At 43.4% G+C, this 25,082-nt stretch overlaps 1 protein-coding gene across 1 annotated transcript in view; it reads left to right on the forward strand.

Moving 5' to 3' along the window:
* The window catches only part of LOC118261877 (uncharacterized), a 59,805-nt gene extending 34,831 nt beyond the window's left edge, over window positions 1–24,974 (forward strand). The window contains exons 10-37 of the mRNA XM_050701555.1: window positions 361–545; window positions 2,301–2,522; window positions 4,236–4,837; window positions 6,380–6,553; window positions 7,284–7,392; window positions 7,638–7,783; window positions 7,895–8,138; window positions 8,213–8,351; window positions 8,430–8,902; window positions 9,040–9,180; window positions 9,373–9,490; window positions 9,823–12,556; window positions 12,666–14,386; window positions 14,848–15,022; window positions 15,725–15,871; window positions 16,133–16,235; window positions 16,453–16,567; window positions 17,128–17,257; window positions 17,980–18,049; window positions 18,142–18,331; window positions 18,436–18,610; window positions 19,336–19,456; window positions 19,674–19,856; window positions 20,349–20,578; window positions 20,707–20,839; window positions 21,402–21,514; window positions 22,610–22,745; window positions 22,950–24,974. Coding sequence (XP_050557512.1) covers window positions 361–545; window positions 2,301–2,522; window positions 4,236–4,837; window positions 6,380–6,553; window positions 7,284–7,392; window positions 7,638–7,783; window positions 7,895–8,138; window positions 8,213–8,351; window positions 8,430–8,902; window positions 9,040–9,180; window positions 9,373–9,490; window positions 9,823–12,556; window positions 12,666–14,386; window positions 14,848–15,022; window positions 15,725–15,871; window positions 16,133–16,235; window positions 16,453–16,567; window positions 17,128–17,257; window positions 17,980–18,049; window positions 18,142–18,331; window positions 18,436–18,610; window positions 19,336–19,456; window positions 19,674–19,856; window positions 20,349–20,578; window positions 20,707–20,839; window positions 21,402–21,514; window positions 22,610–22,745; window positions 22,950–22,994 — 9,074 coding nt within the window. The 3' untranslated portion in view covers window positions 22,995–24,974. The remainder of the gene's footprint in view (window positions 1–360; window positions 546–2,300; window positions 2,523–4,235; window positions 4,838–6,379; window positions 6,554–7,283; window positions 7,393–7,637; window positions 7,784–7,894; window positions 8,139–8,212; window positions 8,352–8,429; window positions 8,903–9,039; window positions 9,181–9,372; window positions 9,491–9,822; window positions 12,557–12,665; window positions 14,387–14,847; window positions 15,023–15,724; window positions 15,872–16,132; window positions 16,236–16,452; window positions 16,568–17,127; window positions 17,258–17,979; window positions 18,050–18,141; window positions 18,332–18,435; window positions 18,611–19,335; window positions 19,457–19,673; window positions 19,857–20,348; window positions 20,579–20,706; window positions 20,840–21,401; window positions 21,515–22,609; window positions 22,746–22,949) is intronic.
* The last annotated feature ends 108 nt before the right edge of the window (window positions 24,975–25,082 follow it).

The following is a 25,082-nucleotide window of genomic DNA, read 5'->3' on the forward strand; positions in this document are numbered from 1 at the left end:
TTCGAAGAAGTGATGTAGGTTAACATTTGGCATTCGCCCCACGATAGCCACCCACCTCCCCTAACCAACACAAAACCACTTTCCTAGGTAGCTTCCTATAAATGCAATGTAAAAAGTTCCACTGTTTTTGTTTCCACTGTCACTATGGAACGCCTACTAAACATTTATGTAACTATTAGGAAGGGTCGCTTTGTTTGAGAATTGACTGGCGTATTTACCTAGGTAACAACATTTTTCTCATTCTTAACGTACAATGGTCTTTTTGCCTCATAATTCGCACAGTGTGTGTATTCGTTGCATAACGAGTTTTTTTTTGTGAATTATTGTCAGATTTATTAAAGTTATGTATGTTTGTCGTAGGCTCCATCATGTTCCATGTACGGCGGCGGCCTGCGGATGTGCAGCCGCGGAGGCGCAAGAAAAAAGTTGGAGGCACCGGGGCCGCTGGCGGACGGCCCGGAAACGAACCCATGCTTGTAGAAATGTCACCCGACGGTTCGTCTCTAGAAAACGGACGGCGACTCAGAATAACAGATGTTATCGAGGTTTGATATTTCCCTGTATATTACTCAGTCAAGGATAAATTTCTATCCCCTACCATACGTTTGACGGAGCTTCTTGGTTCCCAAAGTGGCAATCTGTTACGCCAATTGCCAGACGATGACCACAGCGAGTCGACATTGAAGTATTCTCGTTTAATAATTTAGTATCCAATTTATAGCGAATGAGAGTTGTAATGGACATCCGGATAGACATCCGTCCGAATTCCGCTGGATCTTTCCTATAGCTGGATTTAGCTTAGAAAATAAATTTTATACTTTTGGTATCGATTGTAACATGTTAGGAAGAACCATCCATTATTTTTCTTTAGATAAGTGCTATCCTTAAGTCCCTTGAAGACTTGATTAATAAATAATTAGCCTTTGAGTTAAGAGACGGATGTCATGATAATGGATTACAAATCTGCTTCCTTTTGCATTATGCGGGCGGCTAAACGTTCCAAAAGTCACTTACCATACATGTAAAACTTACGCTTGTTTTGTATGACCCAATACTGTCATAATAATGTATGCGTAGGAATACGCCTATCCATTGGGAGCACTCAGCGGTAACAAATAACTTCAAACGTAGTAAGTTTTATGAAACATACATACTCTTTGTTGTTCAATACACGCGATGTAATTCCACTCACCGATTCTATTCATTCAATACAAGAATAGATAAATGAAATGAAAAATCGCAGGTATTTAATCGACGAATACCCACACAGAACTATTATTATGAATCATTCCTTGTTCGAGTCTTAGTTTCGCGAGGGAACAGTCAGGTGTGTTGCCGGTCGATGAAAGATATCAATGCCGTGCCCTCATCATGTTTTATATTCTGACCATGACCACTTAAAGAGACGTAATAACTGCGCCGATTACCACGTGTAAGAATTTTGTAATTACTTAAAAACTTACGATTGCTATCACTGTTCATATCAATCTTATGCGCTATAGCCTATATGAACTACATGCATATGCGATACATATAAGGCGTAACGAATTGCGGTAAGTGCCCAGAGAAACTAAGGACTAACCGAGCTACAAACTTAATCTGAGGTAGTCTCTGGCTCCTAAACTAATTTTGTCTCATGTTCAAATTCCCCAAGCTTATCCATTTAATGTGAGAGGAAGATACCTTCAGCTTTATGCTAAATCTATGAACGTAATTTGGTAATACGTAATTTCTGGATTTACAGCACGACTGCGAAATATAAATTATTTATAGACCAACATTTGTCGGATAGCCTGTTTCAAAGTGCTGTTGACCCAAAACATTGGTTCGCTATGCACTATAAATATAAAGCAATGCCTCTCGCAGTTTTCTCTACTAGGATAATTCATTTGCCCAGTTAACGCTGTTCCAGTTGCTTTATGAATTTAATAAACACCGCTTTCCCGCCAAAGTCAATTCGCACGAATGTGGTTTGGGTAGGTTAATTCGCCATTTTTAAATAACGACGGCAGGTTTGTTATATATCAAAGAAAATGTTTATTTACATAATACATTTATATAGATTTTTATCTTTTGTATAATTGTATTATAATTCAATTGAAGGAATCCCAGTTTTCTTAAACTATACCAATTTCATCTCTTTGTACAACTTAAACCATTCATGAACTATGTGAACTTTTGAGTCTGCAATAAGTTATTACACAAGTAATAATTGAAACCACTAACAATAATTATTGTTAGTGATTTCAAAATTGGTGACGTGACGTTATGTTGTGTACTAAGGTAATGTTTATCTGCAGGTGGGTTCAGGCAATGGCACGACTCTGCAGCTGTATGGACCTTCGATCCAGCCGCGGCACTGCGTGGTCGCGCCCGCGGAAGGCGGCGGCTACTCCGTGACCCCGCTGCACGCCGATGCACACGTGTATGTCAACGGACGCAGGATCATGCACTCGCAACGTCTACAAGTGAGTTCTCAACCGCACTGTTACTTCTTACCTGCCTTTCTCAACATGTGGCCTGTCTTTGTCTTTTAATGCACCTTCTGTACTGGATTCTAAAATGTGCCGCTTCATAAAATAACATTGGACTAGATTAGTATATGTTAGGCACAATAATGCGTGTGGAAACTCAAATTCTAGTCAGCTAAACGCTCATTACGTTGGGGAGATATCTTATCCTAAGTCTTAAAAAAGGCAAATTTTGTACACATTCCTGAGAAATAAGTAGCTTATTTCCCTTAAAGTCCTTCTTGCCAATTGACACAAACGGCAAAGTTAGAAAATACCTTTGTTTCTTATGAACGATTCTATGACGTATATCTTGAACTTTAAACTTAACTGAAATACCGGTTTCATTTCTATATTGATGAGTTCATTAAAGAGTTACGGGGTACTTAATAATAAAGGCGAATGTTTCCTTCGCAGAAAGACTGACGTGAATATCGGATTGTCTCGCAAATGACAACCCTATTCAACTTACATGTATAGAAAAAATATTCGTAATACAACGTAGCGCTTGATTGTACATGGACGAACATTGTTTGCATTGCCTAATGAAGCCAACCCTCGTGTAAATGAACGTGTTCTCGTTAAATTTTCAGCATTAATATTTATAACATGATTGTATACGTTTATATAGAGCTTACATGATGATTTATAAAATTAGCCTACATTCATTGAAAGCTCTTTGCTGCGAATCATCCGTCTCACCGTAATTTATCAGAATAAAAATAAAATATACGAAGAAAAGGTTATGTAGATTTTACCACATATATATTGGGTATTTGTTGTAGTAACCTAAATCCTGCTTGAAATATTCCAGGAACGTTTGGAACTTGTAGATCAAGGCCAGTCACTTGCCCCTAGACTTACTAAATAGGTTACGGTCGAGTTTTATTTGTAAAATACTTTCTTCAAGACGCCCACGTAATTCTCCGCTACATTCTACAGGAATGGACATTCTTGTTTAAATCAGCTCCGATTAACTACGTTCTGAAACTTTCTTAGTGATTTCTGAAGTATACTATTTAATTCGGATCCTCGAAGCGTCTTGTAGATACCATTACGTATTGACATAAAGTCGTTAAATAAGAGTTTAGTAGAGTTTCTGAGAATCTGGGGGCACGGCAGTGCCCCCGCAAGTCGAGCAATAACGGCCGACCATCCTTTTTCGAAGCAGTTCGGGCCTTTTTCGACCCCCTATGTTCGGTTGTGGATAAAGCAAGAAACCTGAATCTGTCAGTAACTAAGCATTGTATAAACACGGATTATTTAAAATGTCAGTCAATTTGCACCAGTAGTTTAAGAATGCAACTTGCTAAAATTCTAAATCGTGTCACTCGACTGACTCACCGATCATCAAAAGTCCAAGGCACTAGCAGACTTAGAACCTCATTTATACATATAGAACCTAGCGTCTTAATCATGGGAAAACAACATTTCGGCTCCAGTTTTCAATACACCAACTGCACAATAACTTTGTAATCCCATATAAATGCACGTAAATATACATTACAAAGTTATTTATGCAGTTGGTGGTTGGTGGTGTTAGGTGTAGATAGGTTGAGGCAAGGGAGGGGTATAGGGTGGGTAATAGCCCATGAAACTGAACAACATTATTACTGTAAAATGGTCGACGTAATGAAAAACACATGATTGGACATTTGGTACGATTATCTTTCAAATATCATTATAATTTAAATCTGCAACATTTTGTTATTACTTTTAATTTGAACTAATTCTATCAGTGTAAGTAAACACAATCAGTCCCGTCGCTTCTCTAATCACTTTCAAAGCTGTGTATTTTATGTTTTGTTCATCTATCATTGTTTGTTTTCTTTGCATGTTTCTGTCACTGGCTCACGAATATCCGCTTGTGTACGTTACCCTTACGTTAGATCGCCAACTTCGCCCGGCGAGAATAGCGGCGCGATGTCGCCGACGTCGATGACGTCACACCAGCCCGACCCTCTCGACTCCAATGCAAACACGACTAACGACACAGAGTACCAGAGGACGATGAGTCCCGTGTCGCACGACACCTACTACCGGGACGCCAACGACACTATACCGCCGTACAACAACAACACTCTTAAACTCGACAACGAGTCACTCATTATGTCGCAACACCTCAACGACACCAAAGATGACTACGGGAAGGACGACCACACGGGCTCGGTGTACAATGACCAAGATCAGAGTTCCAACGTGAATCGCACGTCCAACTCTGTGCAACAGTACAAAGACAATTATGAAACCACGTTCGATTTGGACGGCAACGTTGAAACAAAGAGTATCTGCAGTGCGAAGAGCGGCGGCTCTGGACATGACAACAGGTATTTAGTTATAATTACCCCTCGTTACATTGGTTGTGGAACAGTGTTACGGTCTTAACTCTAGTTTATAATTACGTACCAACATATTAGCGCACCACATTTTTATTATCTAGACACACGGCAGTGTGTCCGCCAAGTTCCAGCAAAAAAACCGACACACCGGCCGTGGGTTATATTACACGAACCATTTCGGGCCAAGTTCGACCCACCTATAACTCAAAATCTATTTTATCTACGCATATGAAATTTCTAGTATCTGTCGAGATCTACATACTTATCTAAAATACAAAATTTCATTAATGTACCTATTGTAGGTCTTGAGATATTGACGTCAGAAAATCGTTATTTTTACTATACACTCACTGACTGACTGACTCACTCACTCATCAAAAACCTAGACCACTTCTAATGGTCGTATTGACTTGAAATTTGGCATGGAGGTAGGTCTTTGGGTCAAGGTAAAGGAAAAAATCTGAAAATGGCCAAGTGTGAGTTCGGTTTTAAAAATAATGAAGGTGTAAATTCATACCCCTAAGGAACTAAAACAAAAAAATTATCTATATCTTCCAATGGTCGTACCGACCTAAAATTCGTTACGATTAGCTCGTTTGTATTTAGTCAAAGTAAAGTAAAATAAGTTTTCAAATATCATCGCACAATTGCAACATTTTGTTATTACTTTTAATTTGAACTAATTCTATCAGTGTAAGTAAACACAATCAGTCCCGTCGCTTCTCTAATCACTTTCAAAGCTGTGTATTTTATGTTTTGTTCATCTATCATTGTTTGTTTTCTTTGCATGTTTCTGTCACTGGCTCACGAATATCCGCTTGTGTACGTTACCCTTACGTTAGATCGCCAACTTCGCCCGGCGAGAATAGCGGCGCGATGTCGCCGACGTCGATGACGTCACACCAGCCCGACCCTCTCGACTCCAATGCAAACACGACTAACGACACAGAGTACCAGAGGACGATGAGTCCCGTGTCGCACGACACCGACACTATACCGCCGTACAACAACAACACTCTTAAACTCGACAACGAGTCACTCATTATGTCGCAACACCTCATTGACACCAAAGATGACTACGGGAAGGACGACCACACGGGCTTTATAACAAAGTGTGTGAAAACTTGCCAACTTGTTATATCATTTTTAACTGAGGTCTGTGTATGGAACTTGGTACTTATTTAGATCTCACTTCTTTTATAGGCGAAGCATTCCAATATTATCGAACTTGGCAGCCTTTCACATTTATGTTTTGGGTGGGTCAATTTTACGTTTACTTTAATATTGGATCACTACTTAATAAGGTTACACCAATACAATAGAGCTTACCTAGTGCTTAGAGAATATTATGCTTTATTATACACAAAACAAAATTATGCTTGAATTTAAAAGCGTTTTACAATTTGAGTTACCTACTTACTTCTGACAGATTCTAAATAATAACTTAAAATAACTTAAAAATACATAATACAAATATATTGCGTCATAAGTATAAGGATTTAAATTAACTAGATTGTATGCGTGGTTTAGGATGAGTGCGGGTATGAGCAGTGGGCGCGGGTGCACGGAGGCGATCCTGCCGGCCGTGCTGGAGTTCCCCGAGGCGGGGCAGGCTCAGTTCCTGGCCGCCGTCATCACCCGCCTCGACCCACACGCGCCCGCCTTCAAACTCGCCCCTGTCTACACACTCTACCTTTGTGCCAGGTGAGAACAACCACTCATTACTCACTTTTTTATTCCACTTCTCATTTAAATGTAAATTACACTAAGGCAATAGAAATATTTCTATGACGATTAACATTTTTCTTTTTACCATCTATTTTAAAACGCCTTAAATAATACTGCGTCACCATTTGTAGAATTCTTGTTATTCTTAGTATTCATTGGCGTGTTATGGTTTATTCAATAATATATGCATACGTTACGTTATGACCCACATAAACTGTAAGTAACGACACGTACGTAAAAAGCCAGGACGACTTTATAACGTACTTACAATACGCATAAAAGAAAATCTGTTCTTCTACGTGGGATATAAAGAAACTGGATGATGCGAAAATCTTGGCTTGTCTGTTTTTTGATGTATCTAATATCATGTACTATATTTTTTTTTATGGCAGTGAATTACATGTGCTTATATAGTTTCCTGATAATCTATTTTTGTACTGGACAATAATTTTATTATCAACTGACAGGTTAGTAAAAATGTAGAGGTATTTACTGAACTGGAATTACAGTGTATCCTAATACAGAAATGTGGTAATCATCAGCCCAATAAAAGGTAATTCCTTGTGAAAAATTGCTACCAACACAAGCGTAAACATGTTAGAATATAATGATTATTTATATTTACGCAGACCAGACAACCATTTGTATCATTATTGTGTAAATCCAATTTGTTGGGGTGTGTAACGTATCACGATTACGTGTGTAGGTACCGTGCCTCGACTCATTACCGCCCCGAGCTGACGCCGACCGAACGCGCGCATAAACTGACGGCCTTCTTACACCATGTCGCCACGCTCATACACGCCACCGTACAGGTAATTACTTCTTTTAATAACTATATTATATACTAGTATTTAAGATCCATGACATCAGGATATGTGAAAAGATCGATCCCAGCGATAACACTGCCGTTCTGTCCTCAGTATTATTGTTACCTTTTATACATTTACTTCAATGGTGAATCAAGTATTATTACGCTGTTAATTGACTACCTCTTCCTCGTTCATGTCATTCATGTCTTTTTTTCATTGAATGTAATGACAAATATCTTTATTTTTAGGAGCGTTGTACCGACTCAGCGGCACAAGCTTTCTGGATGACGAACGCGAGTGAACTTCTGCACTTCTTGAAATACGATCGACACATATCATCCTTCTCAACACAAGCGCAAGAAGTGCTCTCGCTTACTGTGCAGAATGCTTTCAGGTAATGAATAAGATAACTTTAACCCATACTTTAATTTTAATAGAAATAATGTTACTAAGCAATCGTTATATTTGTCGAGATACGTAACACAATTAAATGTTTAATCCTCAGCAACCTCGTGACGTGTTTCCAAGAGGAGCTGTCGCGTGGTCTGGCGACGCTGACGAGCGCGGGCGGCGCGGGCGGGGCGAGCGGCGCGGGCGGCATGTTGGACGCCAACGAGGCCACCGCGCCCACGCTGCAGGCGCTGGCCGCCGCCATCGTGCTACTGCGCCGCTGCCGCGTCAACGCCGCGCTCACCATACAGCTCTTCTCGCACCTCTTCCACTACATCAACGCTGTTTGCTTTAACAAAGTGAGTTTTCAATTTTATTGTGCAGTTATTAAGGCTATTAGTAAGAATTTATTCATAAAAATATTCTTTCACAGTTGGTAACAGAGCCCAGCATGATAAATGCGCGTTGGGGCGCTGCTCTGTCAGCACGACTAAAAGTTCTGGCTGCTTGGGCGGAGCGACAGGGTTTGGAATTGGCGGCGGAATGTCATTTCGCACGCATGAACCAAGCCGGTATGTAAATCAGTTTTTTTATGTAGAAGGTTGATCTTTTCTTTGATCTTGGTAGTAACGATTGCGCGTGCGTTGCAGCGCGTCTGATCCAGGGCACGTACCGGTCGGCGGAGGAGGTGGTGGGCGCGCTGAAGTCGTGCTTCAAGCTGAACTCGGTGCAGGCGCGCGCGCTGCTGGCGCCGCTGGCGCCGGCCGAGCTGGTGGAGGCGGGCGTGCGCCACGTGCGCGCGCACACGGACGAGCTGGTGCGCGCCGACGGCCGCGACGTGCGCCTGGACGAGCCGGCCTGGCTGGGCGCCGCGCTGCTCATCCCCAGCGACGGGTTCAGCGCCGAGGTGGTGTGCGGCGTGCCGCCGGGGCTGGCGGAGTTCGTGGCGCCGCTGCAGCGCGGCGGCCTGTGCCGCCTGGCGCACCAGCCGCACGCGCTGGGCGCCTGGACCGTGTACCTGGCGGGCCACGCGCCGCCCGCGCGCCGCCCCGACCCGCGCCTGCACATCATCCAGCTGCACAAGAACTCCAACGGCATGGGGCTCAGCATCGTCGCCGCCAAGGTACCCACCGAAATAAAACTTACTTTCTTTAAAATATGTCAAACGAAAAATAGCGATGAATTATTACTATACCCTACTATACCCAAAAATCTCAACTTTAGTTGACATCAAATATATCAATTACACACTATTTACAGGGTGCGGGGCAAAGCAAGCTAGGTATCTATATAAAGTCGGTAGTCCCGGGCGGTGCCGCGGCGGCCGACGGACGCCTCGCTGCCGGGGACCAACTACTCTCCGTCGATGGACAGTCACTCGTCGGCATCACGCAGGAGAAGGTAACTCTCACTTGTTCCTACTCAATATTTCTATTTTTACCATCGTACAAACCAAAATCGTCTAAAAATTTTGTAAATAAAATATGGATAGACGGCGAAATGACTAAAAAAAATAGAAATTAAAGTAAGTTTGTGATTTCATGTCTAAATAAATCTTTAATTTTAACTTGAATTATATTTTGTTTAACATAGGCGGCCGAATACCTTGTGCGCACGGGTCCTACAGTGACGTTGGAGGTGGCGAAGCAGGGAGCTATGCTACACGGCCTCGCTACACTATTGCACCAGCCCGCCTATAACCAGCGACAAGGTATAATCACTACTAATGCGAAATATATTTACATTAATATCATGAAATATATGCTAACCTGAATGTTATAAATTCTAATGAATATTTAAGGGGTTTTTTTCAGTGAAATCTGTTGCGCATCATCTGCGCTGTTTGCGCAAAATTTGTGATTGAAACTTTTTGTTTGGAAACTCATAATGCGCAAAGTCGTACAGTTTGCGCATTATGAGTTTGGCTATTCTACAAACCTTTAAACAATGATTGAAGGATTAGTCATCTTTGTGTTGGGCCTTGGAGTTGTAGATGGCGATGTAGGTAGTAGGTGTGGGTAGTAATGTGTGGGTGTGTGGCAGTGGAGGAGGTGGTGTACGAGCACGCGCTGCGCCGCAACTCCGGCACCTTCACCAACCCGCACCCCGCCCTGCTGCGGCCCGCCTCGCCGCGGACTGAGCTCGCCACCGCAGGCAATGTCTCCACTCTACTCTCTACTATACTATACTTCACCAACCCGCACCCCGCCCTGCTGCGGCCCGCCTCGCCGCGGACTGAGCTCGCCACCGCAGGCAATGTCTCCACTCTACTCTCTACTATACTATACTTCACCAACCCGCACCCCGCCCTGCTGCGGCCCGCCTCGCCGCGGACTGAGCTCGCCACCGCAGGCAATGTCTCCACTCTACTCTCTACTATACTATACTTCACCAACCCGCACCCCGCCCTGCTGCGGCCCGCCTCGCCGCGGACCGAGCTCGCCACCGCAGGCAATGTCTCCACTCTACTCTCTACTATACTATACTTCACCAACCCGCACCCCGCCCTGCTGCGGCCCGCCTCGCCGCGGACCGAGCTCGCCACCGCAGGCAATGTCTCCACTCTACTCTCTACTATACTATACTTCACCAACCCGCACCCCGCCCTGCTGCGGCCCGCCTCGCCGCGGACTGAGCTCGCCACCGCAGGCAATGTCTCCACTCTACTCTCTACTATACTATACTTCACCAACCCGCACCCCGCCCTGCTGCGGCCCGCCTCGCCGCGGACTGAGCTCGCCACCGCAGGCAATGTCTCCACTCTACTCTCTACTATACTATACTTCACCAACCCGCACCCCGCCCTGCTGCGGCCCGCCTCGCCGCGGACTGAGCTCGCCACCGCAGGCAATGTCTCCACTCTACTCTCTACTATACTATACTTCACCAACCCGCACCCCGCCCTGCTGCGGCCCGCCTCGCCGCGGACTGAGCTCGCCACCGCAGGCAATGTCTCCACTCTACTCTCTACTATACTATACTTCACCAACCCGCACCCCGCCCTGCTGCGGCCCGCCTCGCCGCGGACTGAGCTCGCCACCGCAGGCAATGTCTCCACTCTACTCTCTACTATACTATACTTCACCAACCCGCACCCCGCCCTGCTGCGGCCCGCCTCGCCGCGGACTGAGCTCGCCACCGCAGGCAATGTCTCCACTCTACTCTCTACTATACTATACTTCACCAACCCGCACCCCGCCCTGCTGCGGCCCGCCTCGCCGCGGACTGAGCTCGCCACCGCAGGCAATGTCTCCACTCTACTCTCTACTATACTATACTTCACCAACCCGCACCCCGCCCTGCTGCGGCCCGCCTCGCCGCGGACTGAGCTCGCCACCGCAGGCAATGTCTCCACTCTACTCTCTACTATACTATACTTCACCAACCCGCACCCCGCCCTGCTGCGGCCCGCCTCGCCGCGGACTGAGCTCGCCACCGCAGGCAATGTCTCCACTCTACTCTCTACTATACTATACTTCACCAACCCGCACCCCGCCCTGCTGCGGCCCGCCTCGCCGCGGACTGAGCTCGCCACCGCAGGCAATGTCTCCACTCTACTCTCTACTATACTATACTTCACCAACCCGCACCCCGCCCTGCTGCGGCCCGCCTCGCCGCGGACTGAGCTCGCCACCGCAGGCAATGTCTCCACTCTACTCTCTACTATACTATACTTCACCAACCCGCACCCCGCCCTGCTGCGGCCCGCCTCGCCGCGGACTGAGCTCGCCACCGCAGGCAATGTCTCCACTCTACTCTCTACTATACTATACTTCACCAACCCGCACCCCGCCCTGCTGCGGCCCGCCTCGCCGCGGACTGAGCTCGCCACCGCAGGCAATGTCTCCACTCTACTCTCTACTATACTATACTTCACCAACCCGCACCCCGCCCTGCTGCGGCCCGCCTCGCCGCGGACTGAGCTCGCCACCGCAGGCAATGTCTCCACTCTACTCTCTACTATACTATACTTCACCAACCCGCACCCCGCCCTGCTGCGGCCCGCCTCGCCGCGGACTGAGCTCGCCACCGCAGGCAATGTCTCCACTCTACTCTCTACTATACTATACTTCACCAACCCGCACCCCGCCCTGCTGCGGCCCGCCTCGCCGCGGACTGAGCTCGCCACCGCAGGCAATGTCTCCACTCTACTCTCTACTATACTATACTTCACCAACCCGCACCCCGCCCTGCTGCGGCCCGCCTCGCCGCGGACTGAGCTCGCCACCGCAGGCAATGTCTCCACTCTACTCTCTACTATACTATACTTCACCAACCCGCACCCCGCCCTGCTGCGGCCCGCCTCGCCGCGGACTGAGCTCGCCACCGCAGGCAATGTCTCCACTCTACTCTCTACTATACTATACTTCACCAACCCGCACCCCGCCCTGCTGCGGCCCGCCTCGCCGCGGACTGAGCTCGCCACCGCAGGCAATGTCTCCACTCTACTCTCTACTATACTATACTTCACCAACCCGCACCCCGCCCTGCTGCGGCCCGCCTCGCCGCGGACTGAGCTCGCCACCGCAGGCAATGTCTCCACTCTACTCTCTACTATACTATACTTCACCAACCCGCACCCCGCCCTGCTGCGGCCCGCCTCGCCGCGGACTGAGCTCGCCACCGCAGGCAATGTCTCCACTCTACTCTCTACTACACTAATTCCCCGACTGATGGCATGCATTACTGCTACGACCTATTGCAAAGCTTATTACACTCCGCTGGATGTTCGACATTTTGTTTTTACAGCTTTTTCTTTCGTGCCATTCAACTTTTAGTTCCTTTTTTTTGCAGTTGTTAATCGTTGCGGATGTTTCGCTGAATATTCTTTGCAGGTTTTGTTTTTGAGTTCTTTTTGTTTCGTTTTTTACTTAGCGCTTCGGTAGCAATGTTTCAAATGTTGGATTCATGTTCATGGAAGTCTCTATTGCAGGGTACAGTCGTCGGCCTTGTCACAATCGATGTCATTTGTTAAGAGATGAATCTACAGAATCTAGTACGGACGAAAGCGAGGATTGGCAACCGCAGTATCACGGTTCCATTCCTAGACTGATAGTAACGCTAGACAGAGAAAATAACCAGTTGCAGGAAGACTTGTCTCCGGACACACCGGGCTGTCCTATCGAACTAAGAACTAATGCCCCACCGCCGCGGCCTATTCCCGTGTTTACGTTCACGTGCGAGGACTTTGATGAACAACAGACGAGTAGTAACGCCACGACGCAACCCGAGGAATGTGCCCCGCCACCAGCTCGGTGCGAGTCTCCGCCGGACGAGCCACCCCCAGTACCCGAGCCTCCTGCTAACTACGACCAGTCGAGTGATAACGGAGACTCCATCTGTCTGCCACCTCGCATGGAGCCTATAGACACAAAGCTAACCCTAGATTTATTCAATTCACGTGGCAGAGAGAACGAGTTTTATAGACAGCGATGTACTGGAATCGATGAGTGTGTGAGTGCTTGCGAATGTTGTCGCACGCCTCAACCTGAGACACAACAAATTCCTTACATCGATGAACCAAACTCAGAACCACTGATATTTGAGAATGAAGGCCCGCCAAACAAAGTCGCTACACCAAAAATACGACGAATATTACCTTCATTGTCTCTTGACCAAACTGACTCGGATCAAAAACCTGAAACTGCGGACGCAGTTTGTCAGACGCCCTCATCACCCATGGATCCAGAACTGACACCTAAAAGAAAACTCGAGCTTAACTTGGATATTAAGAAAGACTACGATCAAATAGAGAATATACAGTGCAGGCTGAAGAGAGCGTTATATAGCATGTCGACATCCCTTTCAGGCAAATCTGAAGATACTGAAATTCCGTCCACGTACTCTACGTCCGATTCTTTTGATGAGACAAATAATGGAGTTAAATACGATGTCGGCACTGTTAAAGCTCAAACTCCTGTAGACAACAACCCCGGTGCTAAACAAATATTAGATAGTGTAGACCGAAAGTCGTGGAAATCTCCTGATGAATACAGGCCTGTCTTCGGTAAAGTTAAAGAATTAACGAAACATTTTAACAATATTAATTTAAAGTATTGTGTTAAAAATTACAAACGAAATTGTCAATCGAGTCCAAATCTTAGTGTTCGGGACGACAAGGTTCCTAAAGTTATTGAAAACCTTCCAACTAGTGCCAGTTTAGCTGATATACAATACGAGTGCAATAAAACTGATACTAGCGATACCAAGTGTGAGAAATTATCTGACGACGAAGTGAAAAGCATCCTCATCCAGCTGGAAGACTGGTCCAAATACGGCTCACGCGGTAGCGAGGACACGCTAGCGCATGGCAATGAGTTTGAAGTACCAAACTTGCCCTCTGAGGAACACACCGATAACACTGCCAACGGGTATGTGTTCTCAGAGATAATTGACAAAAAACCAAAACGGATTACGTTAGATAATATCAGGTTGAAGTCGAATCAGTCGAGTATAAATTCCGATCAGACGAAACAAAGTAAAGAATCGTTAAATGTGAGTGGGAGTTCGGACAAACAATGTTCGGATCACCTGCCACGAGTGGTGGCCATGGTCCGGCCGGGCGAGGCAGTGGCGGGCTCCTGGCCCGAGCTCTCCGCGCGCACGTGTAAGGCTCCCTCACACGCATGACGATAGGTGTGTTATAGCTGGACGCACACATTTCTGTTCGTTACATTATTACAATTTTTGTTTTTCGCAACTGCACTTTAAGAGCAAATATTTTACTTTCTACACAAATGGCGGATACGTATTTGTAATTTATCCACATGAAATTTATTTGCTGCAAATTTAATTTCATGTGCATAATAAAGCTTCGTTTGTGCATCAGATTAGCTGATTACAAAACGGACGACATTTATTATTTGGATGAAGCGTAATTTATATCTACTGCATGGATTCTCTGTTTATTGGTTTTATGCAATCTCAATATTTTTTCGTTTATTTTCGTTTTTTGCACTCGTTTTTAGGAAGTTATGTTTTGTTTTATTATATTGTAGTGGAATAAATTGTGTAGCCGTACCAGTAAGGTGCGCGAATGTATGTGATGCGAGCATGCGTGTGTTGCAGCGAGCGGTGCGGGCGGGGCGAGCGGTGCGGGCGGCGCGGGCGGCGCGGTGCGGCGCGCGTCGGAGCGCGACCTGCCGGCGCGGCTGGCGGCGGAGGCGGGCGTCAAGTCCAGCAAGAGCACGCCCGCGCTGCACCACGTGGCCTCGCCGCCGCCGCACCACCACACTCCTGCCAGGTACGCCACTACTCAGTCTTACAGCTATTGTTAATAACCACTGCACATTTAATACAACTGTTTACCATTGGTAACTTTTTGCCCGTGTTACCACGGGACTAATTATTGGTTATACCACGAAAAAAGAAAATTTTGCCTATTGTGTCCCTGGATGTAGGTTGACGAGCGGTTGTACCACGGATATTCAAATTATTAGAGATGTTTCCAGCTAACGAATACTTTTTTAAAACTAAGTAGAAATGCCTTTTAGAATTTGTTCAGTCATAGTTTTTCTAAAATAAGTAAGTCTGTAATGTACTATGTATAAATAATGATTAGGTGCACGAAACAATATTTTAGATTGAGGTAAAGTTCGTAGTATCTTGGAAATTTGACTTAAAACTAAGTGAGCCCTGTGTATGTTCTGTTATATGTACTTGCTTGCAATAATGGGTATGGCAAAAATGCATAAATGCCCAGAAATGTCTTCTAGATTCCACAAGGTCCATATAATAAACTACACCTGATAAAACGATTAAATTATCAAATATAGTCTCGCCTATCACACTCCCAGAGTACGTGATAGGTGGACTGCTCGTGTTGCAACTCCGCTGTCAAACATTGGCACCATGGTGAATCAGCAAGTTTAAATGAGAACAATTTGCCATTGCGTGTAAGACATTGTTCATAGTATAATATGTAATGGTCCCCCCCCCCCCGCAGCGCGGCAGTGAGTCCCCCCGCGGCGGGCGGCGCGGCGTGGCCGAGCAAGTCCCGGTCCAGCCACAACCTGTCGGCGCCCAGCCAGCACGACGGCTTCTACCAGAACCTCTCCACCGTGCACTCGCAGCAACATGCGCTCCAAGACAGGTACGCCTTACCTAATTTAACTCACAGCCGGTTTCTCTCATCTTCCTTCAAAGGCTTGTCAAACGGAAAAGGAATAAGCCTTGATCAAGACGGATTAAGTAATTTCATAGGTTGCTCATAAACTACTCATGAAGGCTTATTATTGTTGTTATTGGTACGTTATTACCATTTTTTTTATTTCATGGATTTTAGATCTAAAATGGTAACTTATATTTTGTTCTCCTTTATTTTTGTTTTGATCGAATATTGATTTAATTTCAGATGGTCGTCGCTCCGTAGTTCTACCGGCAGCAACAGACCGCAATCCGCGCACTTTGCAGCAGGCGGCCAAGTTGAGGCGCCCGACTCACCTTTACATCATCAGGTATGGAAATCGAAAATCGTTCGTTCGACAAAATACGTCGTTAATAAATACCGTCTATCTATTAAGTTTTTAATTTGTTAACTTTCAACAATTAATGCTTATTAAACCATTAAAAAGCTTTTTATTTTCGATAGAGTAATAACTAGTAATAAAGGTTTTCATATAAAGACTAAAATCCAGCAATTATATAATAATATGGACGTGCTTATACGTACAGCAGGCGAATGCAGCGAGCGCGGCGCGCGCGGCCAAGCTGGCGGAGATGTCGGAGGAAGTCGCGCGCAGGCACGCATACCATAACCATACGCAGCCCACGCATCACCATCTCATCGGTAATGTCTTGTTTTATGAACGAATCTTTTGATAATCGCTTCGCCTATATCGGAAGAGTTACGAGAGAAAGAGAATGGTCAAACAACTAGTCGGATCACATTAAACAGCGTCATTCTTAAAGGTGGTATTATGTGATACAAAAGCATTGCCGTCCTTTGAATTAGGGATTTGAAAAATCAAGTTTTAATGTACGTCTCGAAATTATCTATCATAACATGTAAGAACCGACGCTTGAAGTGCTCTAGTTTGGTCCTTTAGTAACATGTATGATTTTCTTTCTTGAGAAACACAACGCAAACTTCGTTTCACACCGGTTTTCTGCAAGACCACAAGAAAAACGTCAGTTTTTTCGCGTGGCAACTATGTTATTACATTCTAAGTACATACATTAATTTAAATCTATACTAATACTAATATTATAAAGCTGAAGAGTTTGTTTGTTTGAACGCGCTAATCTCAGCAACCACTGGTTCGATTTGAATAATTATTTTTGTGTTGGAAGGCACATTTATCAAGGAAGGTTATAAGCTATAAATCATCATATATAATTTAATCGCAGGTCAAGGCCAGCTCCAAATGGCGCCAGGTCCGTACGGGCCGCCCCCCCTGGGCACGGGCCCGGCCATGTTGCACGTACACGCGCAGAGCCCGCACCAGATATACCACAACCAACATCAACCGCCACAGAGGTAACGAACCAAACAACATACAACGTGCAACAAAATACCCATATACATCAAAAAGCCCTGATGTATACAGGTTGAATAGAATCTCTAAACAAAGTTTCAGCTTAAAATACGTTTAAAAAAAATAGTATCAAATACTTGGTATCGCATAGTTCTTGATTTCAAATCATACAAACGTGTCATAACACTACAGGCAACACTCGCTAATATCACGAAACATTTCTTCTGTCAATCTGATCGACTAGTTCCTGTCTATCTAATTTTGATTCGCGCGCCTGCGCGATTTGAAAACACAAAGATAAAGAGAGCATCTTTTTAACTTCAAACAAAATAAATATATCAAACTGTTGACATTTCAGCAAGGTCATTTGTAGCTCATTCTATCCTTTTGGAGTAGAATGAGAATAAATTATTTATTTTTTAATTTGAATCTTACTAATATTATAAATGCAAAAGTTTGTGAGATTGTGTGTATGTTTGTTACTCAATCATGTCGAAATGTCTAAAAGGATTGGGACTCAATTTAGAACAGGAATAGATATAGTCTGGAATAACCCTTTTTTACTACAGAAATTAGTAAATTATTAAAGCAGAATATTCCCTTTTTAACATTTTTAAGTATAACAAACTAATGACTGTCTTTTATAGATTCTTTATTCTATGACTATGTTGCATTGACTTTCATGCATATTACGACTTATATAAAATTTTAATAAAATGTACAGGTACGAATGGATGCCCCCTGGACCGCCATCGCCACAGAGGTCACAACCACCCGTCGCTCCGAAACCGCAGGTACGTAAATTACAACAAAGTGAAAACTTTGTTGGTGTATCTGAATACATTATCTGAATACTTTGATAAAAATAAAATTTTGTATGTTACAGGGTGCGAGGAGACCGGACATGGATATGGAAGAACAAATGTATCCACATTCACAAGCACATCCGCAGTCACATCCACAGTCACATCCGCAATCACATCCACAGTCACATCCGCAATCACATCCACAGTCACATCCACAGTCATACCCCCAGCCGCAACAGCCACCGTCCAGCACTGTGCAGCCAGAAGACGGTATGTGTTATTTCGTTAAATTTGTTATTATTTGTATATTTGAACGTATTAATAATTTAAATTTGGGTTATTTGATAAATAAGCTATGTGTTGTTTTAATTCAGAGCGGTACGTGGCGAGCGCGCTAGAACCACCAGCCGTTTCTGTGTACCCGGCCGGGGGCGCGGGTGGTGCGAGTGGGGGCGGGGGCGCGGCCGGGCGCGCCCCCCACAACCCGTGGCAGCGCGAGGAGCGCGAGCGACTGCACGAGGCACGCCGCGCCGCCGCACGCGCGCGCAGGTACCGATTCGGATTCATTATCGTCTACACAGTACAACCCTATTAAAGTTTCAATCAATCATTCATTATTCTAACCCGTTAAGGCTGAGTCCTGCATCTAATTTTATCGACAAAAAAAAAATATGAGGGGCTGAAACCACAATTGAGATATTGAAAAATAGAGATTTTTTTTCGGTACAAATAATTCAGAAATGATTTTTTTCTCCCCAAAACATTATCAAACATATGAAAAAAGTTATGAATTAGTTAGCGAAGGTTATTAGCTACCGTTTGTCTTTTGGTTGTGATTTTATTTTTGTTTCTACGACGCATACAACCTTTGATATCACATAAAGTAAAAAAAATATTAAAATAGCCATAATTTTTAGGGGGAGGGGTCATATTATTATTTTTGTCGATAACATTAGATGTAGTACTTAGCCTTAACGGGTTAGAAGTCTCACCCCTATCACATTGTATAGTCTCCTAGGAATAGTTTCCAGTCTCGCTAGGGGCGCATAGCTAGGAGAAACGTTCACCGCGTCCTGTAGGACGCAATGGGGCTCACAAATATGAGCCCCTAGTTTGGTTTGAAATTAGTCGAGCTACCCATCAAACAGCTACGTAAGAGTTGTAATAAAAATACAGAGTTTTAAAATATAGGAATAGGAATATTAAAACTGACACATACACGATTCCTTAATTTTTTACATAGTCGTGTAATCAAACATATTTGGCCCTTGTAGAGACGCAACAATCGCGCAGTTGATATCACTAGGAGCGGCGCGCACGCCCGTACAGAACCAACAACTGCGTGCACTACAACTAGAGCGAGACTTCGAACTGCGAGCCACGCAGCATGATCAGGTGAACACGAGTGTAATACTATTTCTTTTTTTATTCATTTTGTAATACAAGGTGTAGCGGAATGAACGCAAAATGTCATTGAAAAAGGCACGTTTCGTAGAAATTGTCGGGATTCACGTGTCAATCAGTAAGATATACCACTTGTTTTACCTGTAGCTGCAAATCTGAAGTTTATTTAGTTATACGTGTAGTGTTTAAACGACTTATGACTTTTTAGGAGGAAAGTAACGCAGCGGAAGGCGCAGAAGACTCGGAAGAGATGGTGGAGGACGCGGCGTCGTCTCCCCTGGCCGCCTCACCCGCGCCCCCGCAAACCCTCACACAGCCCCCCAACCCACCCAAGTCCATACTCAAGACTAACACACGGACTGAGATCACTAACGGATATACCACCGAACAGGTAATGCTATTTAATGTCTTGTATTTAGAAATGTGTAAAATATGCTGGATTTAGAAAAAAATACATTTGGCAACTATTTTGTATAACAAAAAAATAATTAAGTGGTAATGTAATGCTTAATAGCTGCGGACTACCTAGCGTGTTCACCGGGACTCCGGCTCGAAAAGCAGGAGTAGTAGTAGGGTGGTTTTTAGTCAATAAGAGTTTGAATATCCCTCTTGCCTCGCCCAAGGCGGGAGAAGTCATTGGATGATTTTGCCCCCTAGAAAAAAAAAAAAAAAAAAAAAAAATGTAATGCTTAATATTTATACCTATTAAAAATTTTATAGGTCTATTTTATGTTGCAATAAGAAAAGATTTAGGTCTAAATGATTAATGGATATAAGGACATTAAATATTATAACTTGAATTAAATCGAAGAGAATGTTATTATCATTTCCTTAAGATACGAAAATAATAGTATGTGAGGAGTACTAAGTGTTGTTATGTTAGCAGGTGAGCTACGAAGAGACTCGCGTGTCGGAGGTGACGTCAGGCATGGGCGCGCTCAGCGTGGCCGCGCCCCCCGGTGGCCAGGGGGCAGGCGCGGGTGGGGGCGCGCCCCCTCCGCCGGCGCGCGGCTCGTCGTTCGCGGTGATGGCGGAGCGCGCGCGCACGCTGTCCCCCGCGCGCACGCACGACGCGCCGCACGCACCGCACGCACCGCACGCACTGCCGCCGCAGTAAGTCTCCTCACTCAAAATATAACAACTTCCAATTGTTCAATACTAAATAAAAAGCTCCTAACCTTAATGCGATAAAATACTTAGTTTTAAACTTAATTCACTTACACAAAGCAATCAATGTGCAGGTCTCCAGTAGGCGGCGGTCGGGACAAGCGCGTGTCGTTCCACGAGCGCGCCGCGCCCCCCGCGCCCCCGGCCAGTTCCCCGCCCCCGCTACACGACCCCGCACCCCCCGCGCCCTCCAGGGAGGACCCCGACGTATGTACTAACCTACAATGTTCAAAACATACTCTTACTTCTTTACGTTTACCTCGTTGGCCGAGTGCGATTGCCGGGCAATGGAACTCGAATTCGATTCCCGCGTCGGGCAAAGTATTGCTGGCTTTTACGGTATTTCGAATGTGAGTTATAGGACGGAGTCTGGAAATATGCCCGGTATATGGCAATAGGCTCACTCCCAATTACTTATAGCATACATTGTGAAAAGTGACTGCACATTGTACAGGGGCATTACATGTCAAATGTGCATCTCTATATACCCCTTCGGGGATAAAAGGCGGGACGACATATATCTCAATGATTTTCTTTGAAATTTTACCTTTCATAATGCAATTTAGATGTTATCAAGTCTCGAGTGAGTAGATTGGTCATAGGTTAGCGTACTTCATCGTCGACCACAAAATCGCTAACCCTCTCAGTTGGTAAGCGATTTTGTAACGATGATAGCGTTATCGTATAAAATATTGAAAAAATAACGCTACAAACTAGTGAAATATGTGATTATTGTAAAATATTTAGTAAAAATTGGTGTGTATTGTAGCGGTTCATCGAGGAGGCGGAGAGTATGCTGGCGGGCCCGGTGTCGCCGCAGTCCCCGACCGCGCCCGCACTCACGCACACGCCCGGCGTCATCGGCGCGCAGGAGGTCTACCGGTAACTATACAAACTATACATATACACGCCGCGCCATCGGGCCGCTTATCTATAATATAAAAATAAGTCTGGTTTTCCTTCCTGACGCTATAACTCCAGAACGCACGAACCGATTTCCACGGTTTTGCATTCGTTGGAAAGGTCTCGGGCTCCGTGAGGTTTGTATCAAAGAAAATTCAAGAGAAAAGCTCTGCCTGTTTACCTAAATAGGGGAAATCATTGGTGGCGAAACGGAGTTCGCCGGGTTTGCTAGTCTATAATATAAAAATAAGTCGGGTTTTCCTTCCTGACGCTATAACTCCAGAACGCACGAACCGATTTCTACGGGTTTGCATTCGTTGGAAAGGTCTCGAGCTCCGTGATGTTTATAGCAAAGAAAAAATGAATTCTGCCACAAGTCGTTATGGTACGCGGACAAAGTCGCGGGAAACTGCTAGTAGTTTATATATTTTAGATAATAATACAACCATACAATACGTCTGTATTTAGAGTAAATTAATAATTTCATCATTATAAGATCAGTTCTGTCCATACAAATGTACCACAACCACTGTAGTCGTTTTGTGATCTCCTGACTTTTGACGTGATGTTTGGTATTCGAATTGAAGTTTCACCAGACATTATGGTGGATTGCGTTATCTAAACAATAAAATCTACATACAAGAATAAATGGTTTAGGGGCTCAAAATAAAACATACTGTTTCCAAAATTAAAGAATACAGATATTTCGATGCCTACTAACCATCTTGCTCATAATGCACAGGCCCATCTAGTTCCTAATGTAGCACTATTTAATATACATATTATATTATAATACATCATAAATAAAAAACATGATTAAAACGATTGCTGTAGATTATGTGACACTGTCTGTCACGTATCAAGAGACCACAGAATGACTGTACATATGTATTACCTTTAGCACTTAGCATATTTTATCGGCGAAGATAACGTCATGGTGCAACTGCGAGACAATGCAGAGACATCACTTTTCACGATTTTTAACAACTTTTCGTTGTTACGATGCGGATGCAGTAACAGTAACGTTAGAATGTGCATAGTGTTCCGATATAAAGTACCGATGTGATGTCGCAGAGACCCGCGCGCGCGCCGCCTGGCGGAGCAACAAGCGCGCGCCCCGACGGCGCCCGTCCCGGAGCAACTGTCCTTCAAGGAGAAGATGAAGATGTTCGCGCTCGAGTCCGGCGAGGCCTCCACGCCCAAGGACAAGGTAACATACGCGCACCGCGCCGTCTGAACCCGCTCCTACAATATTTATATCCTGCATAGTGTACCTCATCTGCAGTCTTTGGCCATTTTCAAATTAAGCGCTAGTTTGAGCGAATGGTTTGAAACCTTGTCCTAATTAAGAATATAAAATTTTACTTGGGTTAAAATAAACACCCGAAATAAACAAAGTCAATATTATTTGCAGGTCAAAATATCACGCGCGCAGCGAGACATCGATGCGGTACATTAATCCCTATGATGACCATGAATTAAACTTATAATGCATTATGATTACATACATTTTGTACATAAATTGTACTTACAGAGGAATTACATAACTCTTTTATGTGGTTTAATAGAGTATAGCAAAACTGTAGCGATACGTTACAGATTGCGTTACAGTATTATATTGAAATAATTATATTATAAACATTTCCAAATCGTGTTAGCGAAAATAATGTGCTTTTCGGCAGCTAATCTTTATAAATGTTAAATAATAGAAAGAAGTCATCTATGTACGAATATAATGACATTGTTTTCGCTTTCACGCAAGTAACTGAAGGAGATATTTCAAGTGAAATAATTTAAACCACTCAAGTTGAATTATACATGTCGTGTACCAAAGTGCATGATAGCCTTTGGATGAGAATAGCACCAATTTTGTATGTTAATCATAAATCTAAGTGAGTTTCCTTTCTCAAATAGGTATATTTTTATGGTAATGCAATTTTGAATGATGTTTACAAGATGTCGCTTTAGCAGCTAGTGCAATGATATTATATTTATACATTTCAATTTACCAGACCATATCGTAATAATATAGGGAATAGTCGATTATAGAAATCAAAATTTATATTACTATATTATGAATATTTTCGGTATTTTAATATATTATTGTCAACGGGCACATCTTATGAATTAAAGTCGGAACTATTGTGCCATGTATGTCGTATAATGGATTTTTCCGTTTAAATAATTATAAAAGTTTATTCTCCGGGAGGACCAAATATAAGTCGACATCGGCGGGTGCCTTTGCATGTACCTTAAAAAGTAAATTTACATATCCATCATATTTTCACGGCGTAGTAAATACATTGTAATCCATCAACATTTCTTTTTGTAACTTCGTGACATTCCAAAGAACATTGTTTCTTTTCTATTTAACTATTTAAATATGTATGTTATGGAAGCATTCCTATGAAACCTGAATGTATTATATGTTCCGCTATAGCGGTTGTTATCTTTCCAATATTATTTCAAAGATTGACCCTGTTATTACAATTCGAATTTTAACAAAAAGCAATAAGATATTGTGAAGACTTGTTGTAAATACATAAATTTTATAGTCTAAGCACGTGTTTGTGCCAAAACATGTTCCGTGGTGGCAAACCCGCATGTAGTGGCAAAATTATTGTTTATTTAGTGGCAGCCAAGATTTATGTTAATTGTGTATTAAATTGTTATACGGTATATACTACTCAAAATAATGTTTAAATAATATGTACGAACGTTGAAACAGCGAATGTGCGAGCTTTATTGTTATTACACAAATTAAGATCGCGAGGTCGCTCTCTTTACCTTGTTTTTTCTATAAGTAAAACATCTGAAAGATCTACAGTATTAATTATAATAATGCTTATAAATCACAAAAATGTAACAAAACACAAATCTATTGAGTAGATAGTGAAATTCTTACCTTATTTCTTCGGTCACAGCCCACATAATTAGCTATAGAACAATGATGTAGCTGTCGGAACACTAGGTAGCTACTCATTACATTATTATGGTTAAAAATTATAGCACCAATTTACTGTATATAATGTAGGTAGAAGAATCCTTGTGATTATTTAAGGTTTTTTGTACACCTGTTTGTATATGTAAATGTTTATTCGAAAATAGAGAGTTAGCAACTGTTTGACTACGAGTCGACGAGATGGAAGGCCTACGTGAGGGTAGAGTTAGATTAGTTCCTGGGAATTCAGTTCCGTAAGTTCCCAGTATACACCCAACGATAGTCAATTAGAGAAAGATTGAGATTAATTTTTAGAAAGGAGTTTTTAATGATTTTTATAGCTATACTGTATATAATTACGCTTGAAAATGTCAACATAGATATCATGAATATTTAAGCAACAATTCGAATGATTATTATTATGCAAAACTAATTATATTTGTTATTAACGGTAGCTATTGTCCTTCCTTTCTTTTGAAAATAAATAAAGTAACATTATTTATACATGTTTTATTTCAGTGTCTACCCAATCCACTAGTAGGACTAGGACCCATTCTTTCAATAGTCTAGCAACTCTAAAAGAAGCTCCATTAAATTAATTATTTT

Source organism: Spodoptera frugiperda, chromosome 20 (genome assembly GCF_023101765.2).
Source record: "Spodoptera frugiperda isolate SF20-4 chromosome 20, AGI-APGP_CSIRO_Sfru_2.0, whole genome shotgun sequence".
In the NCBI taxonomy this organism is placed as follows: Eukaryota; Metazoa; Arthropoda; class Insecta; order Lepidoptera; family Noctuidae; genus Spodoptera; species Spodoptera frugiperda.